Source organism: Podarcis filfolensis (genome assembly GCF_964270895.1).
Source record: "Podarcis filfolensis genome assembly, chromosome: 13".
In the NCBI taxonomy this organism is placed as follows: domain Eukaryota; kingdom Metazoa; phylum Chordata; class Lepidosauria; order Squamata; family Lacertidae; genus Podarcis; species Podarcis filfolensis.
This window is the reverse complement of record NC_139615.1, coordinates 23,952,415-23,971,552: the sequence shown is the minus strand read 5'-3', so window position 1 is coordinate 23,971,552 and position 19,138 is coordinate 23,952,415. Positions and strand designations below refer to the sequence as shown.

Here is a 19,138-nt window from a genome sequence, read left to right as displayed (position 1 = left end):
TCATGGTATTTTCTTCATCATTCTCTTTTGCAGTGCCCCCTTCACATCTTTGTTTCTGAGGGTGTAGATCAGTGGGTTCAACAAAGGGGAGAGTATGTTGTTAAAAAGGGCAATCTTGCTATCTTTGCTGAGTGAGTAGCTGGGGAAGGGCCTGATATATTGAAAAATAGAACTGACATAGAAAAGCAGGACAACTGTGAGATGAGAAGCACAAGTTGAAAAGGCTTTCCTCATCCCAGAGGAAGAATGCATTTTCAGAACCCTCAAGATGATGTGAATATAGGAAAGGAGGACACACATGCCTGGTCCAATGCCCATTATAGGGCTAGCAGCCAGCATGGCAATAATATTACCAGAGATATCTCCGCAGGAGATAGCTAGGAGAGGAGAGATATCACAGAAGAAGTAGTTGATCTTATTGATACCACAAAGGGGCAGGCGCAATGTGAGAAGGGTGTGGATGGTGGCATTGAGTGAACTTGTGAGCCAAGAAGCTGACACCAGCTGGGCACAAAATTTGTAATTCATAACCACATTGTAGTGCAGAGGGTTGCAGATGGCAACATAACGATCATAAGCCATGGCAGCCAACAGGAGTGCCTCAGCACCAATGAATAAAACAAGGAAAAATAGTTGCATAATGCATCTTTCATACAATATGGCATTTGTCCCTGAGATCAGATGCACTATTATCTGTGGAATAGTGGTGGTAGTCTGGCAGACATCTAGGAAGGATAGGTTGCTCAGAAAGAAGTACATGGGAGTTTGAAGGCTTGGTTCTATGGAGACAAATGTGATGATGAGAATATTCCCCATGAATGTGAAGAGATAAGTGATGAGCAGAAATCCAGAGAGGAGGAAATTCCATTCATTACTGTTTGAAAATGCAAGAAGGATGAATTCGAAAGGAGTGGTTTCATTACTGACATCCATTTTATTACATTAATCGATTGATTTTTTTTTCTGTGGACAGAAGCAAAAATATGTTATTTGGTGTGGTGGTGCAGAAAATTTAATGAACAATGGAAGAAGTGTTAGACTTTTACTCTTTCTATGTAGCTTCAACTTGTTTCATTTTTAGCTATCTATATATTAATGTTGGAACCTGTGAGGAGCTTAGGTTGATTTCCTACAATTTCTTTCGCAACATTTGATCACAAATTCTTAGGATTACTAAGGAGCTTTGACTAACTCTTACTTTTTTCAGAATATACTAATGTAAACTTTGACAGGGCAGAGGAGTTTTTTACTGGGTAGCCTACAGATTCCTTTCCTTCTTTTGATCCAAGAATTTACTTTATCATCTCTGAACTGGCCTAGGAAGATCTCCTTTTAAGTAAATTAAAACTGTTATGTTGCCATGGGAACTAGATAACTTGTCAATTGCTGCATGGAACAGACTCTTAAGAGATGTATACATATTAAAACCACTGCAGATAAATATTATAGAATCTGGCTAGATCTCTTTGAGAAGAAAAAATATGTGGTCTGAGTCCAACAGAATCTCAATCTCTACATGAGTGGCCTGCGTGTTCACCCAAGGATGGGCAAATCTTTCAATTTCAGTTCAACCTCCCACCATACTTCCCCACACTTCCACATCTAACTGGCATTTTATTAAAAGAAAACCCCTTTTGAAAATTCAGCAGCATTTTACTGCATATTTCTCATAATATACAGTATATTAACCCATTTCCCCTAATATAATGTATTTGTGAATGTTATTTCCAGGAATACATGCATGTTATGCACATCTTACTCTACTAAATACAATTTTTTTATATAATGAGTTGTTTACTTTTGTATAGTATGCACATCTATTTGGAAATAAGTTAAATTATGTCCAATGGTGAAAATTCACAACAAAGTGCATTTACAATGGCAGTATCAATGGAGAAATATGTTAAAGAATGGCTGAGTTCTCTTAGCTGAAGATGACTAAGGCTATTAATGAACTACAATCTAAGTTCCACAGCAGCACAAAAATGCAAATGCCAACATGTCAGTTCAGGTCACTGTGGCACCCAACAGAACAGATATTATCTCCTCACTACACTCTTTTTCATCTGGACACATAGTAAGGAAAGTTGCAACACAACACCTTGAATCTTGCTTCCGGAAGCAAAGCACCAACTACTTTATTTCTTTTTCAGGAAAAGCAGTTTGCAGGGCCCCAATCCAGATCAGGACCATAGGAGTGGTGGGAAGGTTTTACCCTTTTCGCAAATGGACTACAGAGAACCCGCTTTTAAATATCAACAACAACAACAACAACAATATGCCGCCCATCTGACTGGGTTGCCCCAGCCATTCTGAGCAGGTCCCACCAAAATATCAAAAACACAATGAAAGATCAAACATTTAAAATATTCTGCTTGAGGGTTGCCCTTAGGTATCTGGCTTGTCACTGTGATAAATGTATACTGAACTGCAATAATGCTGTAGTCTGATTTGACATGGCTCTTCTTACATTCAAAGTGTCCTTTAAAAAGACAGTTTGAAACACATTCAGTATCAGCTTAGCATTAAATATCAGATTTGCATTGAGTGGAATTTACAGATGACTGAGATACCTGCAAGTCTTATCAATTAGCATCCTTTAAACGTAATTTAAACCTTGGCCACCCAAATGGGGAGGGGGTATTCTTTCTGAATACCTTCTCTGTGTTGCAGTTCATTGCAGAAAGCCAAAGTGTGCAAATTATCCTATATTTTTTCAATGTATTAAAGGCTTTGTAGTGCTTTTGTATATATTTGTAAACATGCTAGTTGGGCCTCCCCCGTGTGATGGCATGTGTGTGGTTGCCTGGAGGTGGAGAACCAAAGGGAGTATGGAAAGTCCCCTGGAAATTAGTCCCACTGGTATAAATTTAATGAGTCACATTATTTGGTCATTTTTCATGGAAAACAAAGTTGTTAAAAAATACTGTGAGGACACTTAGAAACTTTGAAGAGTTTATATGTTATGGGGAAAGTAAGTTTTGTAAGATCTATTGGAGGATTGTGCACAATGGCCAGAGAATGTACAAACTCCAGTCAGTGTATGCCTATTTCTCAAGTTCTGTTGGAGACTGTGTGTACTGACTAGGGAATGTGAAGAATTTCCTCTTCCACGAAGAATTATGTGCATAGTCTCCACAATGACTGTTGGACAGTGGTGGGTGGTTATGCACATTAACTGCTCTACTTACCTTGCTGAGGTTCTGGACTGCAGGTCGGACGTAGAGGAATGGTGGGAGGAACCAGCAGGAGAACCACCAAAGAAAGACGTCTCAGAGCCTAGGGAGTGGCAGTGGGGTAATGATGTGTGTTCAGAGGGGGAAGAGGGAGAAGACTGGGAAGAGGAGGTATCCGAAGATGAAAAGGTAACAAGATTTAGTGAACAGGAAGAGGCTGTAGCAGAGGCAGAAGTGGAGACAAGAGAAGAAGGAGGCCAAGATCGAGTTTCCCCAGGGGAAAGCTCATAGTTTTAAAATCCAAGGCATATGAAAACGTTGAATGAAATAAAATGCAGCACAACACTGAGGCAGGCACTGGGGAACCCCTTTGATTTGTGAGTTTCACGGTGAGAGGCAGTATATATTTTTATTGGTTTCATCAGTTACAATTGTAAAAAGTAATTTAAAAATGCAATACAGATCTCAACTTAAACAGCTTGTTGAAAGAGAAAGACAACAGAGAGGGCAGTTGTCTAAAGTAGACACTTTTATAAGTACTTTCTTTTAGAAAATAATGTGAAGTCCCTGATAATAAGAGTTCCTAAAGATCGTCCAAATAGACTGCAGTGATAAAGCTTATATTAACAGTATTATAAGCCTGAAAAAACATAAATTTTACATTGTTAGCTTCACAAATTAGTGTGGTGTAAGCAATAAATAAATTTCCCCTTTAAAAAACCCTCCATCAATTATAGAGAAAATTGTGACTGAAAATTATCAAAAAGGAGTGGCTGAACAGTGCTTGTGAATTTCAAGTCGCCTTTTATTTTGTTCTACAGATCATCTTACCAGTGGTCTGAACCCTTCATCCAGTGCTATTTTTATTGGGGGGGGGAGTTGCAGAAGCTCACAATGAACACCTCCCTTGTTCTCTTACAGTGGCAAAGGTGTCCACCTGAGAGCTGCAGGAACTGAGTTCCAGTGAGTTCCACCTGAAAAAAACCTTTCCTTCATCCTTCCTGAGTGCCTGCATTTCCATCCAAGCTCAAGAGTACACATCATGAGGTCTCCCAAGGGTGTTTTTCTGACCAGGAATCATAGGCAAGAAGGGAGGTAGAAAAATGAGGCAGAAGCATTTAAAGGAAAGAAGACCTTGGGCATCTTAGCAACAATGAAGTAATCTCAGAACCCTGCTCCTATTGACATTCTAAAAACCTTCTCAAGTGCATTGAACATGAATTAGAAATACGTAACCTTTGGGATTGTGCCCCCCTCAGAAACAATGCCAGATTTATTTCTTTTTACAGCACTTTTTGGAACACATCCCTGAGACCTTTTGATTCCAACAGAACAAAATGACATTCTAGGCCCTAGTTACACTGCTCCAAACCCCAACTTCCACTATCCTGCACAATTCAAAAGCAAAGCTAAAGATTTTATGCTATCTGTGAATTTCACCTCTTTTAGGAAATAATTTTCTTCATCATTCTCCTTTGCAGTGCCCCCTTCACATCATTGTTTCTGAGGGTGTAGATCAGTGGGTTCAACAAAGGGGAGAGTATGTTGTTAAAAAGGGCAATCTTGCTATCTTTGCTAAGTGAGTAGCTGGAGAAGGGCCTGACATATTGAAACATAGAGCTGCCATAGAAGAGCAGGACAACTGTGAGATGAGAAGCACAAGTTGAAAAGGCTTTCCTCATCCCAGAGGAAGAATGCATTTTCAGAACCCTCAAGATGATGTGACTATAGGAAAGGAGGACACACATGCCTGGTCCGATGCCCATTATAGGGCTAGCAGCCAGCATGGCAATAATATTTCCAGAGATATCACCACAGGAAATAGCTAGGAGGGGAGGAATGTCACAGAAGAAGTAGTTGATCTTATTGATACCACAAAGGGGCAGGCGCAATGTGAGAAGGGTGTGGATGGTGGCATTGAGTGAACTTGTGAACCAAGAAGCTGACACTAGTTGGGCACAGAGTTTGTAATTCATGACCACATTATAGCGGAGAGGATTGCAGATGGCAACGTAACGATCATAAGCCATGGCAGCCAACAGGAGTGGCTCAGTACCAATGAATAAGATGAAGAAATAGAGTTGCATCTTGCATCTTTCATGTGAGATGGCATTTGTTCCTGAGATCAGATGCACTATTATCTGTGGAATAGTGGTTGTAGTCTGGCAGATGTCCAGGAGGGATAGATTGCTCAGAAAGAAATACATGGGAGTTTGAAGATTTGGTTGTAAGCAGACAAGAATGATGATCAGAACATTCCCCATCAGTGTGAAGGTATAAGTGATTAGAAGAAATCCAGTGAAGAGAAAACGCCATTCATTAAACTTTGAAAATGCCAGGAAGATGAATTCGGATGGAGCGGATTCATTACAGACATGACCCATTGGATGAGCTTCATAAATATATTTTTATCTGCTGATACATTATTAGTGGAAAAACCAAAATACATTATTAGTGATAAAACAGGAAATTGAATTAGCAAAGCATTAATACTTTGGCATTGCAAAATAGATTCAACTTTTTGTTTCATTTTTCTCTATCTGCATATATGCTAATGTAAGTTTGTGGGGCAGAATTGGACTAGATGGTCTCCAGGATCCTTTCCATCTCTTGATCCCAATTTTAGACAAGAGGTTGCCTTACGACTTGGCCTGTGAATAATCTCTTTTATTAATTAGAGATCATATGTTACCATAGGAACTAAATTGCTTGCCAATTGATATAATCAAGCTCGATCTTTGTGTGAAAAAGTGAGGAGATAGCAGTTAGTGTCAGACAGAATCTGGAAGCTGTGGAGTCTAAAAAGCTAACAACATATTAGAGTACTGTCTGTCTTTCTTGAGAGCTTATATGGGAGCAGTGGATTTGGCTGTCTGCTGGGGTGGTCCAGCCTTAGATCTACTTATGCTTAACTCAAATATTACAATATTACAACAAATGCCCAATGACCACATTCAAAAGAAATCCAAACTTCCGTAAGAACTCTTCCCTAAAATGTCTCACCATTCATATTTGAGGTGTGTGTAATAAACTGTGTTCTCATTCCTCACACATATCTTTTACAATATTATATGGGCAGGTGGTCTCAGCTGTGTCTGGAAGTGCAAAGGAGTTGATTTATACAATAAACTTACACATGTCTATATGGAGGTTAAGTCCCATTGAGTTGAGCATCTCCCAACTCTAGTTGAGATTGCTACCTTGATTGTGGACAATGCTTTCAGGGACAGCAATGAATGAGCTAGCACTGTTAAATTAAGAGGTATCAGTTTATTAATAAAATACACTCTCAATCCTGCAGCAGAGATAACACTTAAATGAAAACTTTTGTCAGTTCTGGTCTTCACATCACCCAGCTGAGTGGAGCACATTTTCCACTGAGTAGCACATTTTCCTTATAGTTTGCTCCCCCCTCAACTCATAGCAAGGTAAATTAGGATTAATTTGGAAGCCCCTTCCTCACTGGTTCAGGCCTGTAAGACATCCCTCCAGGAAATGAAAACAGGCCAGGGAAGAAAAGCCAAGAAGGGATTAATCACAAGAAGACCCACAGTCTTAGTAATGGCAGCCTGTGTTGGATATAGAGAAAGAGTTCTTACCAAATACTTTTTCTGTGTGCAGTTCATTGCAGGAATCCCAAGAGTGAGAAGCGTTTTACTTAATTTCAGTCAAATAAATGCTGCATGGTGCTTTTATATATTTGTAGGCAAGTCAGCTCCCCCCCCCCCCCGCTGCAGAGGCGTTTGTGTGTGTTGGAGGGGAAATCATAGGAGAGTATGAAAGAGAGAAAGCCAGGAAACTAACCCCACCAGACCAAATATAATGAGTCACATGAAACAACTTATTTATTTATTGTTTGCTGCCCTCTTCTGTCTATTCAGGTTATGCTATTTCACATGTCTCTTTATAACTTGATAATGCTTTGTGTTTGTGTGTTGAATGATTTCATGACATATCTCTTATATACTCCAGGAATAAAGAAATCACTCTACATCTAACATGCTTCTAAACAGCTACCACAGATTATTTATTTGCGTGTTCAGACCCAGAAACCTCCCCCCTAAATAAATTCACACTTGACTCAAATTTTGGTTTTGGTTTTTGGCAGAATTTTGGGCACAACTTTATTGATTACAGAAAATGACTGGTTGCATAGGCTCTGGTTCGACTAGCTCCCTGCCATGCAGGTAGCGCTGACCCAGGGTTCCAGCATAGGTCAGCCAAGGGTGAACACCTGGATATGTGGAAAGCCAGGAATGGGCTAGCTCCACCACCCAAATGTCCCCCTGGACTCAGGCACGGGCACAACCCCCTCTCAGGGGTCGACCAAACTACTGAGTCCCTGGATTCCTTTAACGGAATACCTTTCACATAGGGGTGGTGAGAGTGTTCTCCCATCCCTATCACCTGAACCAGAGCCTATCCACAACCTTACAAGTTGTAACGATTTGCTACGTGGCAGGTGGAACCCAAATGGCAACAGCCAATCAGCCAAGTGGGGAAAATTCCTGCTGTGCCCCTGTCCCAATGACAGACAACACATGAGGGCATAGCAAGGTCAAGCATGCAAGCCCAAAATATAGGGAGAGCTGGGCAGGTGTTCCAAATGCACGTGCTGAAAGAGGAAACTCTGGGTCACGTGCATGGGCATAAATAGGTCCCTTTGCGTCCCACTGGCCAGATTGCACCCAGCTTCGAGGGACCTACCAATCGGGTGTTGTGGTTGACCAATCGTACCCACCCACAACACAGGGTGTCGGTTCTCCAGGTTTCACCGCAATACATGCCCTCTTTAAGGGAGGACCCGATTTCTCTTATATTCCAGGAATAAAGAAATCACTCTACATCTAACATGCTTCTGAACAGCTACCATAGACTATTTATTTATTAAAAATATTTATCTGAAGTAAAACAAAAACAAACCGACTGTTCATAATTTTAAGGACACATTCAAGGACACATCCCAGCAGGATACAAGTGCTAAAGGATTAAAATTAAGGTTGGTGAGAGGTGTGGCTTGGTAGAGGGTTTAGCCTGGACAGAATACTGAGAACCTGGCAGGCCTAGACAAGTGATCCTTGGGCTTGAAATTCCCATCTCTGTTCTTGGCTAATCTCTGTTTGTAATATAGAAATAGCAATTGGGTTGATATTTTGCTTTGTGCTTTTCCCTTGTTAGATGCTTTGGGCATGACTTCTTCATTAATGCACAACAGATGGGGTCTTATTTTCACTGTGGGCACCTGGAGAATATTTCTGATGCTGTGTAGAAAAGATCCCCAAGGTGTTCTCCAGAGCTTTAAAGTCACTGTGCCACTGTTTCCAGAAACACATGATGCTGGAGAGCAGTAAGGCCAAACAACTCCACCATTTTTCTCTGTAGCTTTGGCGACTTAACTAAGAGCTGCAATTCCAAATGAGGTGCAAATTCTGCTCACTCTCTGAAATGAGATGAATCCATTTTGATCATCAGCCTGTTTCTCCTGCTTATTTTGCAAGACAACTGGGGTAGTTAAACTGGTGAGTTATCTGAACTTGACAATGAATATTTGGACCTATGCTTCTACTTCAGATAGGTATACTTTTAGTATAATAGTGGTTATGAAGGCAACTAGGCAACTATATGGCATTACTCAAGGTCCCTCTAAGAACTCCAAACACAAATTGAAGCCTCTAGTTAAATTTAAATTCAATTTTATGCTTCATTAGATGTGCATCTGCCTTCAGAAGACCCATTTTTGTTTTTAATAATGGATGTTTTAGTCATTAGGGACCTTATTTTGTTAGTAGTTTTGGATTGAAATATTAATATAGTTATTTGGTTACTTATGTAATTTCTTGACTATTTGTATTGGATATTTGTATTGTATATGTTTGCCTATAAACAATGGATAAAGCAGTACATAAACAACTTTTCCCTGCTCCCCTTTCTTCTGTACAACCAAGCCTGAAAAGATGCAGTATTCTACACTACTGAGTTGACATGTGAGACATATGTCATTCTGATCATTTCAGTAAGGATCCTATAATATTCATAGATTCATATAATGGACATATAATGACAAACTTTAGACATGTCTGAGCTGAATTCTTGAACTCTTCACACACCTTTTCATACATGACCTTATTTTGCATTGGGGAGGGAGGAGAGAGGGAGGCTTCTACCGTTTTCCTCCAGTAATGTAATGTAATGGGGTTTATTTGGGTCACAGGAAATTATCTGAGGGCACTCAAAGCAGTAATCTTGCTCAAGCTCAAGAACTCTTTGTCTTGTGATTGCCTGAATTACACGATAGTTCAGTTCAGACTTAAAGCTAAGTCAAACCATGGCTTAACACAAGGATAGTCAATATAGTGCACTCCATATATTGCTTGACTATAATTCCCATCATCCTTGAACATTGGCCATGTTGGGTGGGACTGATTAAATGTACCACATTGCCTGTTAGAACAAATGGACAAATATATGGGTTACTGGGGGGGGGGGATCTCAATTTCAATGCTTCTCTAAGAGTCCTGCTGCTGCCATGCTGCTGTGAGTTAAGGCATGCTTCGGCTTAGTGTGCGATGCATAAAAGTATACCATTAGGTACACTGCCTTGGGAAAACCCATGATTAAATATTTTCATTATCATTATCGTTATTCAGACATTATGGTAGGAAGACATTATATCTGTGAAAACAGCAAATATATAGGGAGAAATGTAATTTTACAAATTCATGCAAAATATGGGTTTTGATTGTACCTGTTGCTCATGTCACACAGTTGTCACAGTTTTTATACAGATAACTTCCCATAAGAAGGTGATATGACACCTGTTGACACATTACGCTGAAGAAAGGTGCAAACTGTCTCTACACATGTACATCGCTTTGTGTAAAATGAATGAACATTTGTTGATTTGAACAGCTGAACTATTGTGTACATGTAGATTGATTATGCATTCCTTGAATGTTAACATCACTATGGTCAATCACTGTTTGCTAGCTTCATAACCTCAGAGAACAATAATAATTGTGTTGTATGGGATAACTCTCCCCTTCCTGAGTCTTTCTTAAATAGCATTAAACAATGTTATGTTCCTTTTTTTATATTAAGTGGAGACAAAAGAAAGGACCATTTCACTTGAAGCAAATAACATGATATTAACTACTACAAGCTAATGGTCATTTCCTTAGGTAGCTTCAGAAAAGAATTAGTCGAATTCATGGAAAATAAGTTTTTTAGATTGATATTATCCATGATAACTAAATGAGGAGGTGAGGAGGCTGTCCACCTGGATTGGCCAATGGACAGGGGTCATGAGAGTTGTATTCCAATGATATATGGAGGGTCACAAGTCCCCCACCCCTGGCTGAATGGAGCATCCTGAGCAGCAGGTGTTGGGGACATGCCATGTCTCCAAACTTTTTAGAGGAATCTGATTGACTACTGTTGGAAACAGAATCATTGATGAGAGATCTGGTCTACTTGTTTAAATCTGTGTTCTTAGTGTACTTGTACTGACCTAGGGTGCAACATAATATCTTTATTTACCACTGCTGCTGCTATTACTGCTATCACTCATGTTATTCTGTGGTCTTTCTAGGAAGGTGATTGAGTAACCTAAATTCTTATTCATGGTGCATTTTGTGACTGAGACATACCTGCAGGGGAGCTCAAGATCAGCAAAGCAAATGAAGAATGGCAGCTCTGTGTCTGAATTTCGGCTTCTGGGGTTCCAGAGTCTTCCAGGGTGGCAGACCCTACTCTTCACCATGTTCTTACTTATCTACCTCCTAACCATCACAGGCAATGTGGTTATTATTTCAGTCGTCAAGCTGGAGTCATATCTTCATTCCCCTATGTACTCTTTCCTCCAAAACCTCTCCTTCCTAGAGATCTGGTACACCACCACCATTGTGCCCAAGATGCTCAGTAGCCTCCTCATGGAGAACAAGAGCATATCCTTCATTGGATGCATGGCACAGCTCTACTTTTTTGTCTTCTTTGGTGCAACGGAGTGCTTCCTATTATCTGTGATGGCGTATGATCGGTACCTTGCAATCTGTGACCCATTGCATTATGCAGAAGCCATGAACACACAGTTCTGCACCCGCTTGGCAATAGGGTCTTGGGTGATTGGTCTCTTCACAGGGTTGCTACCTTCATTGCTGATCTCTAGGCTGCATTTCTGCAGATCTAACCAAATCAATCATTTCTTCTGTGACATCCCACCTCTGCTGAAGCTCTCCTGTTCTGACACTTCCACCACCGAAATGAGCATTTTTGTGCTGTCTATATTGGTCCTTTTCACATGTTTCTTGCTTACCTTGGTGTCCTATGCATTTATCATCAAGACTATCCTGAAAATCCCCTCTGTTTCTGGAAGAAAAAAGACTTTCTCCACCTGTGGCTCACACTTGGCTGTGGTGGTGATATATTATGGCACCATGATCTCCATGTATGTTCGACCCAGTGCTAGTCTTTCATCAGAGCTGAATAAGGTGGTCTCCATCTTCTACACTGTGCTAACACCACTTCTCAACCCTGTCATCTACAGTCTGAGGAACAAAGATTTCAAGGATGCCTTGCAGAAACTAGTCAATAGGAAATGTTTACATAGCTTGCCAAGTAGAGAAAGGAAGTCCATTGGCTTTAGTTGTTGTTAAGGATGATCTCATGTACTTGTTTTGTTGTTATATTTTACCTTGCAGTTACATTTAGAATTTCTGCAAATTATCTGTGAGAAAAGCCAGGAATTGAATAGCCTTATAGAGTAAATTTCTAACACCATGTTCATGTGTTTATGGGTATTTACAAATGCATAATGATGCTGATTTTATTATTGATTTATTAACAGCAGTTGAAGCTGTCCCTACACAAATTCAGAAAGGAGTCCCTAAGACGGTTGGATGGTGCCTTGTATGGCTCTTTCTGGCAACTCCTGGTGCCAAAAATATTGCTCTGCTTTCCTTTGGACCATATCAGTGAGACGTGGAGGGGGGGGGGCTGTCTTGTCATCTGGGCAGCCCAGGACCTCCATACACACTACCCAGGCTTGTGCCCCAGGGAGGTCACTTTGTTGCTGCTAACACAGCAGTTTGACTTCAAACTGGGAGGTGCACTCCATTGTCTCTCAGGACAGACCCATGCTTGCAATAAAAATGTTACACTACAATCTAAAACTGTATGGAATACAAATACAGCACCAGATAATGAAATCAATCAGTACAGCAAGACTCTCAAGCCGAGCAGCAAAACCACATGTTACACCTTAAGAGAAGTACCTCTAAAAATACTTTAAAGCTTGAGGATTCAGAGTAGGCCCATTGAAATGAATGAACATGACAATGTTAGGTCATTTCAATATGTCAACTCTGAGTAGAATTTAATTGGGTGCAACCCCATTATGAAGACAGAGGAACCCATCACCTTGTTCAATAAAAAATGCATTATGGGCACTGGGTTTCTAAGGAGATCCTTATTTTGCAATGTGAGTCACATAGAGAACATGTTGTTTTCTGCTGTGGTGTCGTATAAAGAAAGAGTGTACTAAACACCCTTGAGAAATAGCTCTGGCTGTTATACCTTCCTGTGAAATATGTTTGATATTTCAAACGGAAAGGTACCACCATCTTTGCTCTGAATTGTGTCTCTCTGTGTGTGTTTTTTTATGAATTTTTGCCACAATGTATAGGTTTGTAGAATGACATACAATTTATAAGTAATTTTAACAAATTGGGGTTCCCTTGAAATCTTTTGAAAGTTTTGCTTTGAAGACAAAACCTCAATTTTGCTTTGAAATTTTTTTGAGGGGTGGGGTGGGTTGAGTTTCCGGAACTTGAAATTTAGCAGTAACTCTTAACATTAAGCGCATATGCCTATATATGAAGAGCAAATTTCTAATAATGTGTAAGATAACCAATGTTAATTACTGTAATTTAATAATCAAAGGGAAATCTACTGCTTCATGAAGGTGTGGGTGACAGAATATTTATTCAGTCTTCAACTCGTATACAGATGCATCACTCAAACATTTACAGGTTTTCTTAGAACACTTATCTATAAATAAGGCCTTTTTTAAAAACAACAACAAAACAGTCTACAAATATGTTTAATGCTGTTCTGTGGGGCTTACTCCCTAGTAAATGTGTAGAGAATTGCAGTCTATATTAAGGTCTATTTAAAAACAACAACAACAACAACAACATTTAGTTGTGACTTGGTTCAGAGGCAGGGAACCTGTGGTTGTCCAAATATTGTGAACACTAGCCTCCATTAGCCCCAACCAGCATAACTAATGGTCAAGGATAACAGATGTGCTAGTCCTGCAGCATCTGGAAGGCAACATGTTTTTCAACATTCCACAAGTTACTTTCTTTTCTACAGTTAGGAACATTGGTAAGCAACATGTAGGGTAACACTATTTGGTAGAGGATATGTAGAAAGTGAATGGATGGCAAGCTTTGGGTTTTGGCCCAAAATAAAACTGAATTCTTGGGTTTATGGCTGAACAAAGGATACCATTTAGGGAGGTAGGCATAGAAAGAGTAAACTGTACTTTTTTCCATTGTACCTTGAGTTTGGAGTCTAATATCAAATTCTCCTCCTTACTAGTAAGCTTTTGAATGCTTCATGGACCTTGGTGTTCCTCAGGCTGTAGATGAAAGGGTTCAGAAATGGTGTCACCACACAATAAAAGACAGACACTACTTTGTCCGAATCACGAATGTCCTTCACTGAAGGCCTCACATACATATAGATGACTGAGCCATAATATATTAATACTACACTAAGATGGGCAGTGCAAGTGGAGAAGGCTTTGTGCCTTCCTCCACTGGATGGCATCTTCAATATAGCCACAATGATGTTGACATAAGATACTATTATTAAGAAAAAGCAACCCAGGACCATTGAAGAAGTGAACACAAAGAAGAAAAATTCAATGAATGACTTTTTCCCACAAGGAAGAGTCAGCACTGGGGCAAGATCACAAAAGAAATGGTTAATTATATTGGGCCCACAGAAATTCAGCCTAGCAAGAACAATGGCTGGAGGCAAAGGAGCAAGTAAACCTCCAACCCAACACCCAAGAATCAGCGATTTACAGACTCTATTGTTCATCACTGTGGTATAGTTCATAGGGTTACAGATGGCTAAGAAGCGGTCATAAGCCATAAGCACCAGCAGGAAGTTCTCTGTCAGGCCCAGGAAGAGGTTGAAGTAAAGCTGTGTGAAGCAACCAACCATGCTGATCACTTTCCTGTCTTTTAAGAAGTCGAACAACATTTTGGGGATAGTGTTTGTCATGTGTCCAATTTCTATCAAAGACAAATGGCTTAGGAATAAATACATGGGAGTTTGGAGTTGCTGATGAAGCTGGACTATGGTCATAATTGTGACATTCCCACTTATGGTTAAGACGTATGCCAAAAGGAAGAGTGACAGGAGAAATTTCTGGAGCCTTTGAGGATTAGAGAAACCAAGCAGGATGAATTCATTCACAGAAGTTTGGTTTTCTAAAACCATACCTCTATCTGTTAAGATATTAAAAAGAAAAAAACAAAGAAAAAATTAGGTGATTAGGTGTGTATAAGAGATAAGTTTGATCACTTAAGCATTCACAGTTATTCCTCTTGGCAGTGTTAACACTTCCAAGAGAGTTCACCCAGGGTTTCCACCCTTTTTTGCTAGGTCTGTCTCACTCTGTGATGGAAGAAAAGCACTCACTTAAAATTGATACCCTCCTGATAACCGCCCCCCCAAAAAAAAAATCCAGCACCCAAACTTTTAACAGCAGTCTGATTCAGCAGTTTGATTGTTATTGGATGCTAAAAGGTATTGTATCCAAGCTGTGAAGAGTTTGATCTGCTAATTGCTGCACATCAACCTGCAAAAACAAGTAAGTGAGATACACTAAAATAATATGGTTCATATCCCACAATCACACTTTATAAACTTGCATTTCAACATAGAGTTCCCCCACAGCTGGATGGTACAATCACAAATGGTTCAGAGCTACTTGAGGAATATGCAGCTACATATATGGAGCAGGGCAGGTTATGTGGGGTTACATTGCTGAATCAGTGACCTCACAGCATGATGGTGACTGTAAGAGCTTATAGGCTTGTGGAATCATATAAACAAAAAGCAGCTCCTTGGCAGGTGCGAGTATGGGTGACCCAAGTTTTACATTACAACACTAGGTGGTATGATTGTTTTGTTCCAGTTAGCCCTCTATGATGTAATCCACCCTACTGCTTGTACTTCATCTATACATCTACAAGCAGAACCCTTGAAATCACCACTGTCCAGACTAACACATTTTGGTGCCTGAGCCTGAAATCTGAAATAGTGAAAATAATATAAGGAAGGTAATGAAATATGGAATTAAGTAACTGACAATTTGCTGTCTGCTAACATTGCCCTCTCTCTATCACCTAAGCCAGAAGCCACAGTCTGCTGAGACATAGAAAAACTAATGGTGCATTATTCCATGCCTTTTGATTATGGCCATAACCTTGGAGATTCTTTGAGTAATGACCAACATTCAACTCTGGAACTATATTCAACATAAAGGGTTTGGGAACATGGAGCTTTTTTGTCAGAGGCAGTACGCTTCTCAATACCAGTTGCTGGAAACCATAGGAGGGGAGAGTGTTGCTGTGCTCAGGTCTTCTTCCACTGTGAGAACAGGATGCTGGACTAGATGAGCCACATTGAACCCAAGGATCTCTGCATCCAAAGCATATACTCTACCACTCTAGAATGGTCCTTGCCTATCTTTGCCTTTGCCTATTTGAGCAGAACATCAAAAGACTTTCATGTAGGCTTGTCATACATCAGGAAAATTCACGACATCTCCTGGTTTTCAGGTGTAAAAATAGCATCGGGGGTAATGTATGGCAACATAATGGAAAAAGCAGCAGAAACAGCTCAAAAAGCTTAAAATCAATTTTGGAGCAATCAACTGGAGACATCAAGCATTGCTTAGTCATGGTGCTGATGACCCCAAGAGTGTAACTTTCCTATAGTTCTCCACTCATTCATCTGGTATCTGAATGATCTGAGCACACACAAACCTTGTAACTATGGCAGATATCTGACGGTGCATTTAATTCCTTTCAAGGCCAGAAAATACTGCATACAAAGAAAAATAGAAGCTGAACTCAATAAATTGCTAAATATTGTTAAGTATAAAATGAAAACAACTATTTCCCATTTGAAGAAAGGTGGAAGGAGTATAAATAGTCTAAAGTCCATCAGCATTCTTTGGCAATCTACTTAAAGCAGTCTTAAAAAATGAATAAGGTGATGGTTTTATGATGTTCTTACTTTGTAGATGGTGTTTTCCTACTGGAATGTATGTTGTGCTTTCTCCCAGTAGTATTTTTTTTTAAAAAAGCTTTATATTTCCATGCAGAGCCACAATTGGCTCATGGGAGCCAATTTATGAAACATCCACCCATTGTGATTCACATAATGGATTTTTCTTTGTCTCTCTTGGCTTGTTATTCTTGTTATTAAGGAAATACTGAGAACTAATACTAATTCTGTCCAATTTCAGTGCCCATAGTTCTATCCCAACCCATTTTGCTTGGGTATTTTTGAAAGAATGTACAAAAAGTATGTATTTAATTTGTACTCATTTTCTGAACCTTATACACTCTTTCTGAAGGAAATCAGCCCTGAGTGCTCACTGGAAGGACAGATCCTGAAGCTGAGGCTCCAATACTTTCGCCACTTCATGAGAAGAGAAGACTCCCTTGAAAAGACCCTGTTGTTGGGAAAGATTGAGGGCACAAGGAGAAGGGGACGACAGAGGATGAGATGGTTGGACAGTGTTCTCGAAGCTATGAACATGAGTTTGAACAAACTGCAGGAGGCAGTGGAAGACAGGAGTGCCTGACATGCTCTGGTCCATGGGGTCACAAAGAGTTGGATACAACTAAATGGCTAAACAACAACACTCTTCTTACATAGAGAGCAATTTTCCCCATTGCATTTTGGATTTCACTAAGTTGTGTACTTTGCCTGGTTGATGTAGCTATAATATCAATATAATGTTGATTTATTTTAGCTTACATAAATGAAGTATTCTTTTATTGTGATTCATTATTTTTGGAATTTAGAAATGTCTCATGTTCTTTTGATGGAATTAGCACACTTTGTTAAAACAAAAGAAGGACTCCCGGGATGGAATAAAATGGTTATGTTTTATTCATTCTTGTAAAATAATAAAATATATTCAAACAAACAACATAATTTTTTTAACAATCTGTATCATATATACCTATATGGTATTCAAGTTTTTAGTTTGTTGCAATAAGAAATGATGGCATGTCAGTCACACATAATATCTGTATTAGAATTTGTATTTCTGGCATTAAATAAAGAAGTTTTTAAAAATTGAGCATACCTTAATAGAATATTCTCTTCTTTACTATAATGCTTTTAAATGCTTCATGGACCTGAGTATTCCTCAAGGTGTAGATGAAAGGGTTCAGAAATGGTGTCACCACACAATAGAAGACAGACACTACTTTGTCTGTATTATGGATATCCCTTGCTGAAGGCCTCACATACATATAGATGACTGAGCCATAATATATTAATACTACACTAAGATGGGCAGTGCAAGTGGAGAAGGCTTTACGCCTTCCCCCACTGGATGGCATCCTCAGTATAGTCACAATGATGTTGATATAAGACACCGTAATCAAGCAAAAGCAACCCAAAACCATTGAAGAAATGGACATGAAAAAGAAAAATTCAATGAATGATTTCCCCCTACAAGGAAGAGTCAGCACTGGGGCAAGATCACAGAAGAAATGGTTGATTATATTGGGCCCACAGAAATCCAGCGTAGCGAGAAAAATGGTTGGGGGCAAGGGAGCAAGGAAAGCTCCCACCCAACACCCAAGAATCAGCGATTTACAGACTCTATTGTTCATCACTGTGGTATAGTTCATAGGGTTACAGATGGCTAAGAAGCGGTCATAAGCCATAAGCACCAGCAGGAAGTTCTCTGTCAGGCCCAGGAAGAGGTTGAAGTAAAGCTGTGTGAAGCAACCAACCATGCTGATCACTTTCCTGTCTTTTAAGAAGTCGAACAACATTTTGGGGATAGTGTTTGTCATGTGTCCAATTTCTATCAAAGACAAATGGCTTAGGAATAAATACATGGGAGTTTGGAGCTTCTGATGTAACTGAACAATGGTGATAATTGTGATGTTCCCACATATGGCCAAGATGTAAGCCAATAGGAAGAGTGCCAGAAGAAAAGTCTGAAGCCTTTGAGGATTAGAGAAACCAAGCAGGATGAATTCATTCACAGAAGTTTGGTTTTCTGAGAGCATACTGTATCTGTTAATGACCTTCAAAATAAAAGTAATATAATATATTCTTAATAACAAGTAGCAAAAACCTAGCTTCAGACAGATATTAATAATACATGTCATGGTGTTTACACTCACAGGGCAGCTGTGGATTACATTTGTAATGTAACAGTAAGTTCTTTTTCATCTATTCAGGTTACCATTCTTGTGTCACACCCTAGAGCAGGGGTAGCAAATATATTTCAGGCCAAGGGCTGCACTTCCACTTGGGCAACATTCACACAAAGAGTGTGAACATAGCATGAAAACATAAGAAGAACCTGCTGGATCAAGCCAGTCGTCCAACCACTTCAGCTTCCTATTCTCACAGTGGCCACACAGATACCTGTGGGAAACCTGCAAGCAGGGTTCAAGCACAAATGCACTCTACCTTTCTGAGCTTGTCAGGAACTGGTATCCAGGAGCATGCTGCCTCCTACTTGTAGAGTCGGAGCATAGCCATCACAGTTAGTAGCTATTGATAGCCTTATCCGCATTGAAGTTGTCCAATCCTCTTTTAAATCCGTCCAAGTTGGTAGACATCACTGCCTCCCATGGGAACGAGTTCCATAGTTTGAATATGTGTTGCATGAAGAAGTGCTT

At 39.8% G+C, this 19,138-nt stretch overlaps 4 protein-coding genes across 4 annotated transcripts; 1 reads left to right on the top strand and 3 right to left on the bottom strand.

Annotated features, from left to right (window-relative positions):
- LOC310748592 (olfactory receptor 5V1-like) lies at positions 1–582 on the bottom strand (the record flags this gene model as incomplete). The annotated part of the gene is made up of 1 exon (XM_083584444.1): positions 1–582. The coding sequence occupies one exon, from the start codon at positions 580–582 to the stop codon at positions 1–3; it is 582 nt and encodes a 193-aa protein (XP_083440570.1).
- A 4,039-nt stretch (positions 583–4,621) lies between these two features.
- On the bottom strand, positions 4,622–5,560 carry LOC310748591 (olfactory receptor 5V1-like; the record flags this gene model as incomplete). The annotated part of the gene is made up of 1 exon (XM_083584443.1): positions 4,622–5,560. The coding sequence occupies one exon, from the start codon at positions 5,558–5,560 to the stop codon at positions 4,622–4,624; it is 939 nt and encodes a 312-aa protein (XP_083440569.1).
- Positions 5,561–10,852: 5,292 nt separating this feature from the next.
- Positions 10,853–11,827, top strand: OR11L1 (olfactory receptor family 11 subfamily L member 1; the record flags this gene model as incomplete). Its single annotated transcript, XM_083584442.1, has 1 exon — positions 10,853–11,827. One exon carries the CDS (start codon positions 10,853–10,855, stop codon positions 11,825–11,827), a length of 975 nt encoding a protein of 324 aa, XP_083440568.1.
- A 1,927-nt stretch (positions 11,828–13,754) lies between these two features.
- LOC310748589 (olfactory receptor 6N1-like) lies at positions 13,755–14,687 on the bottom strand (the record flags this gene model as incomplete). The annotated part of the gene is made up of 1 exon (XM_083584441.1): positions 13,755–14,687. The coding sequence occupies one exon, from the start codon at positions 14,685–14,687 to the stop codon at positions 13,755–13,757; it is 933 nt and encodes a 310-aa protein (XP_083440567.1).
- Between the last annotated feature and the right edge of the window lie 4,451 nt (positions 14,688–19,138).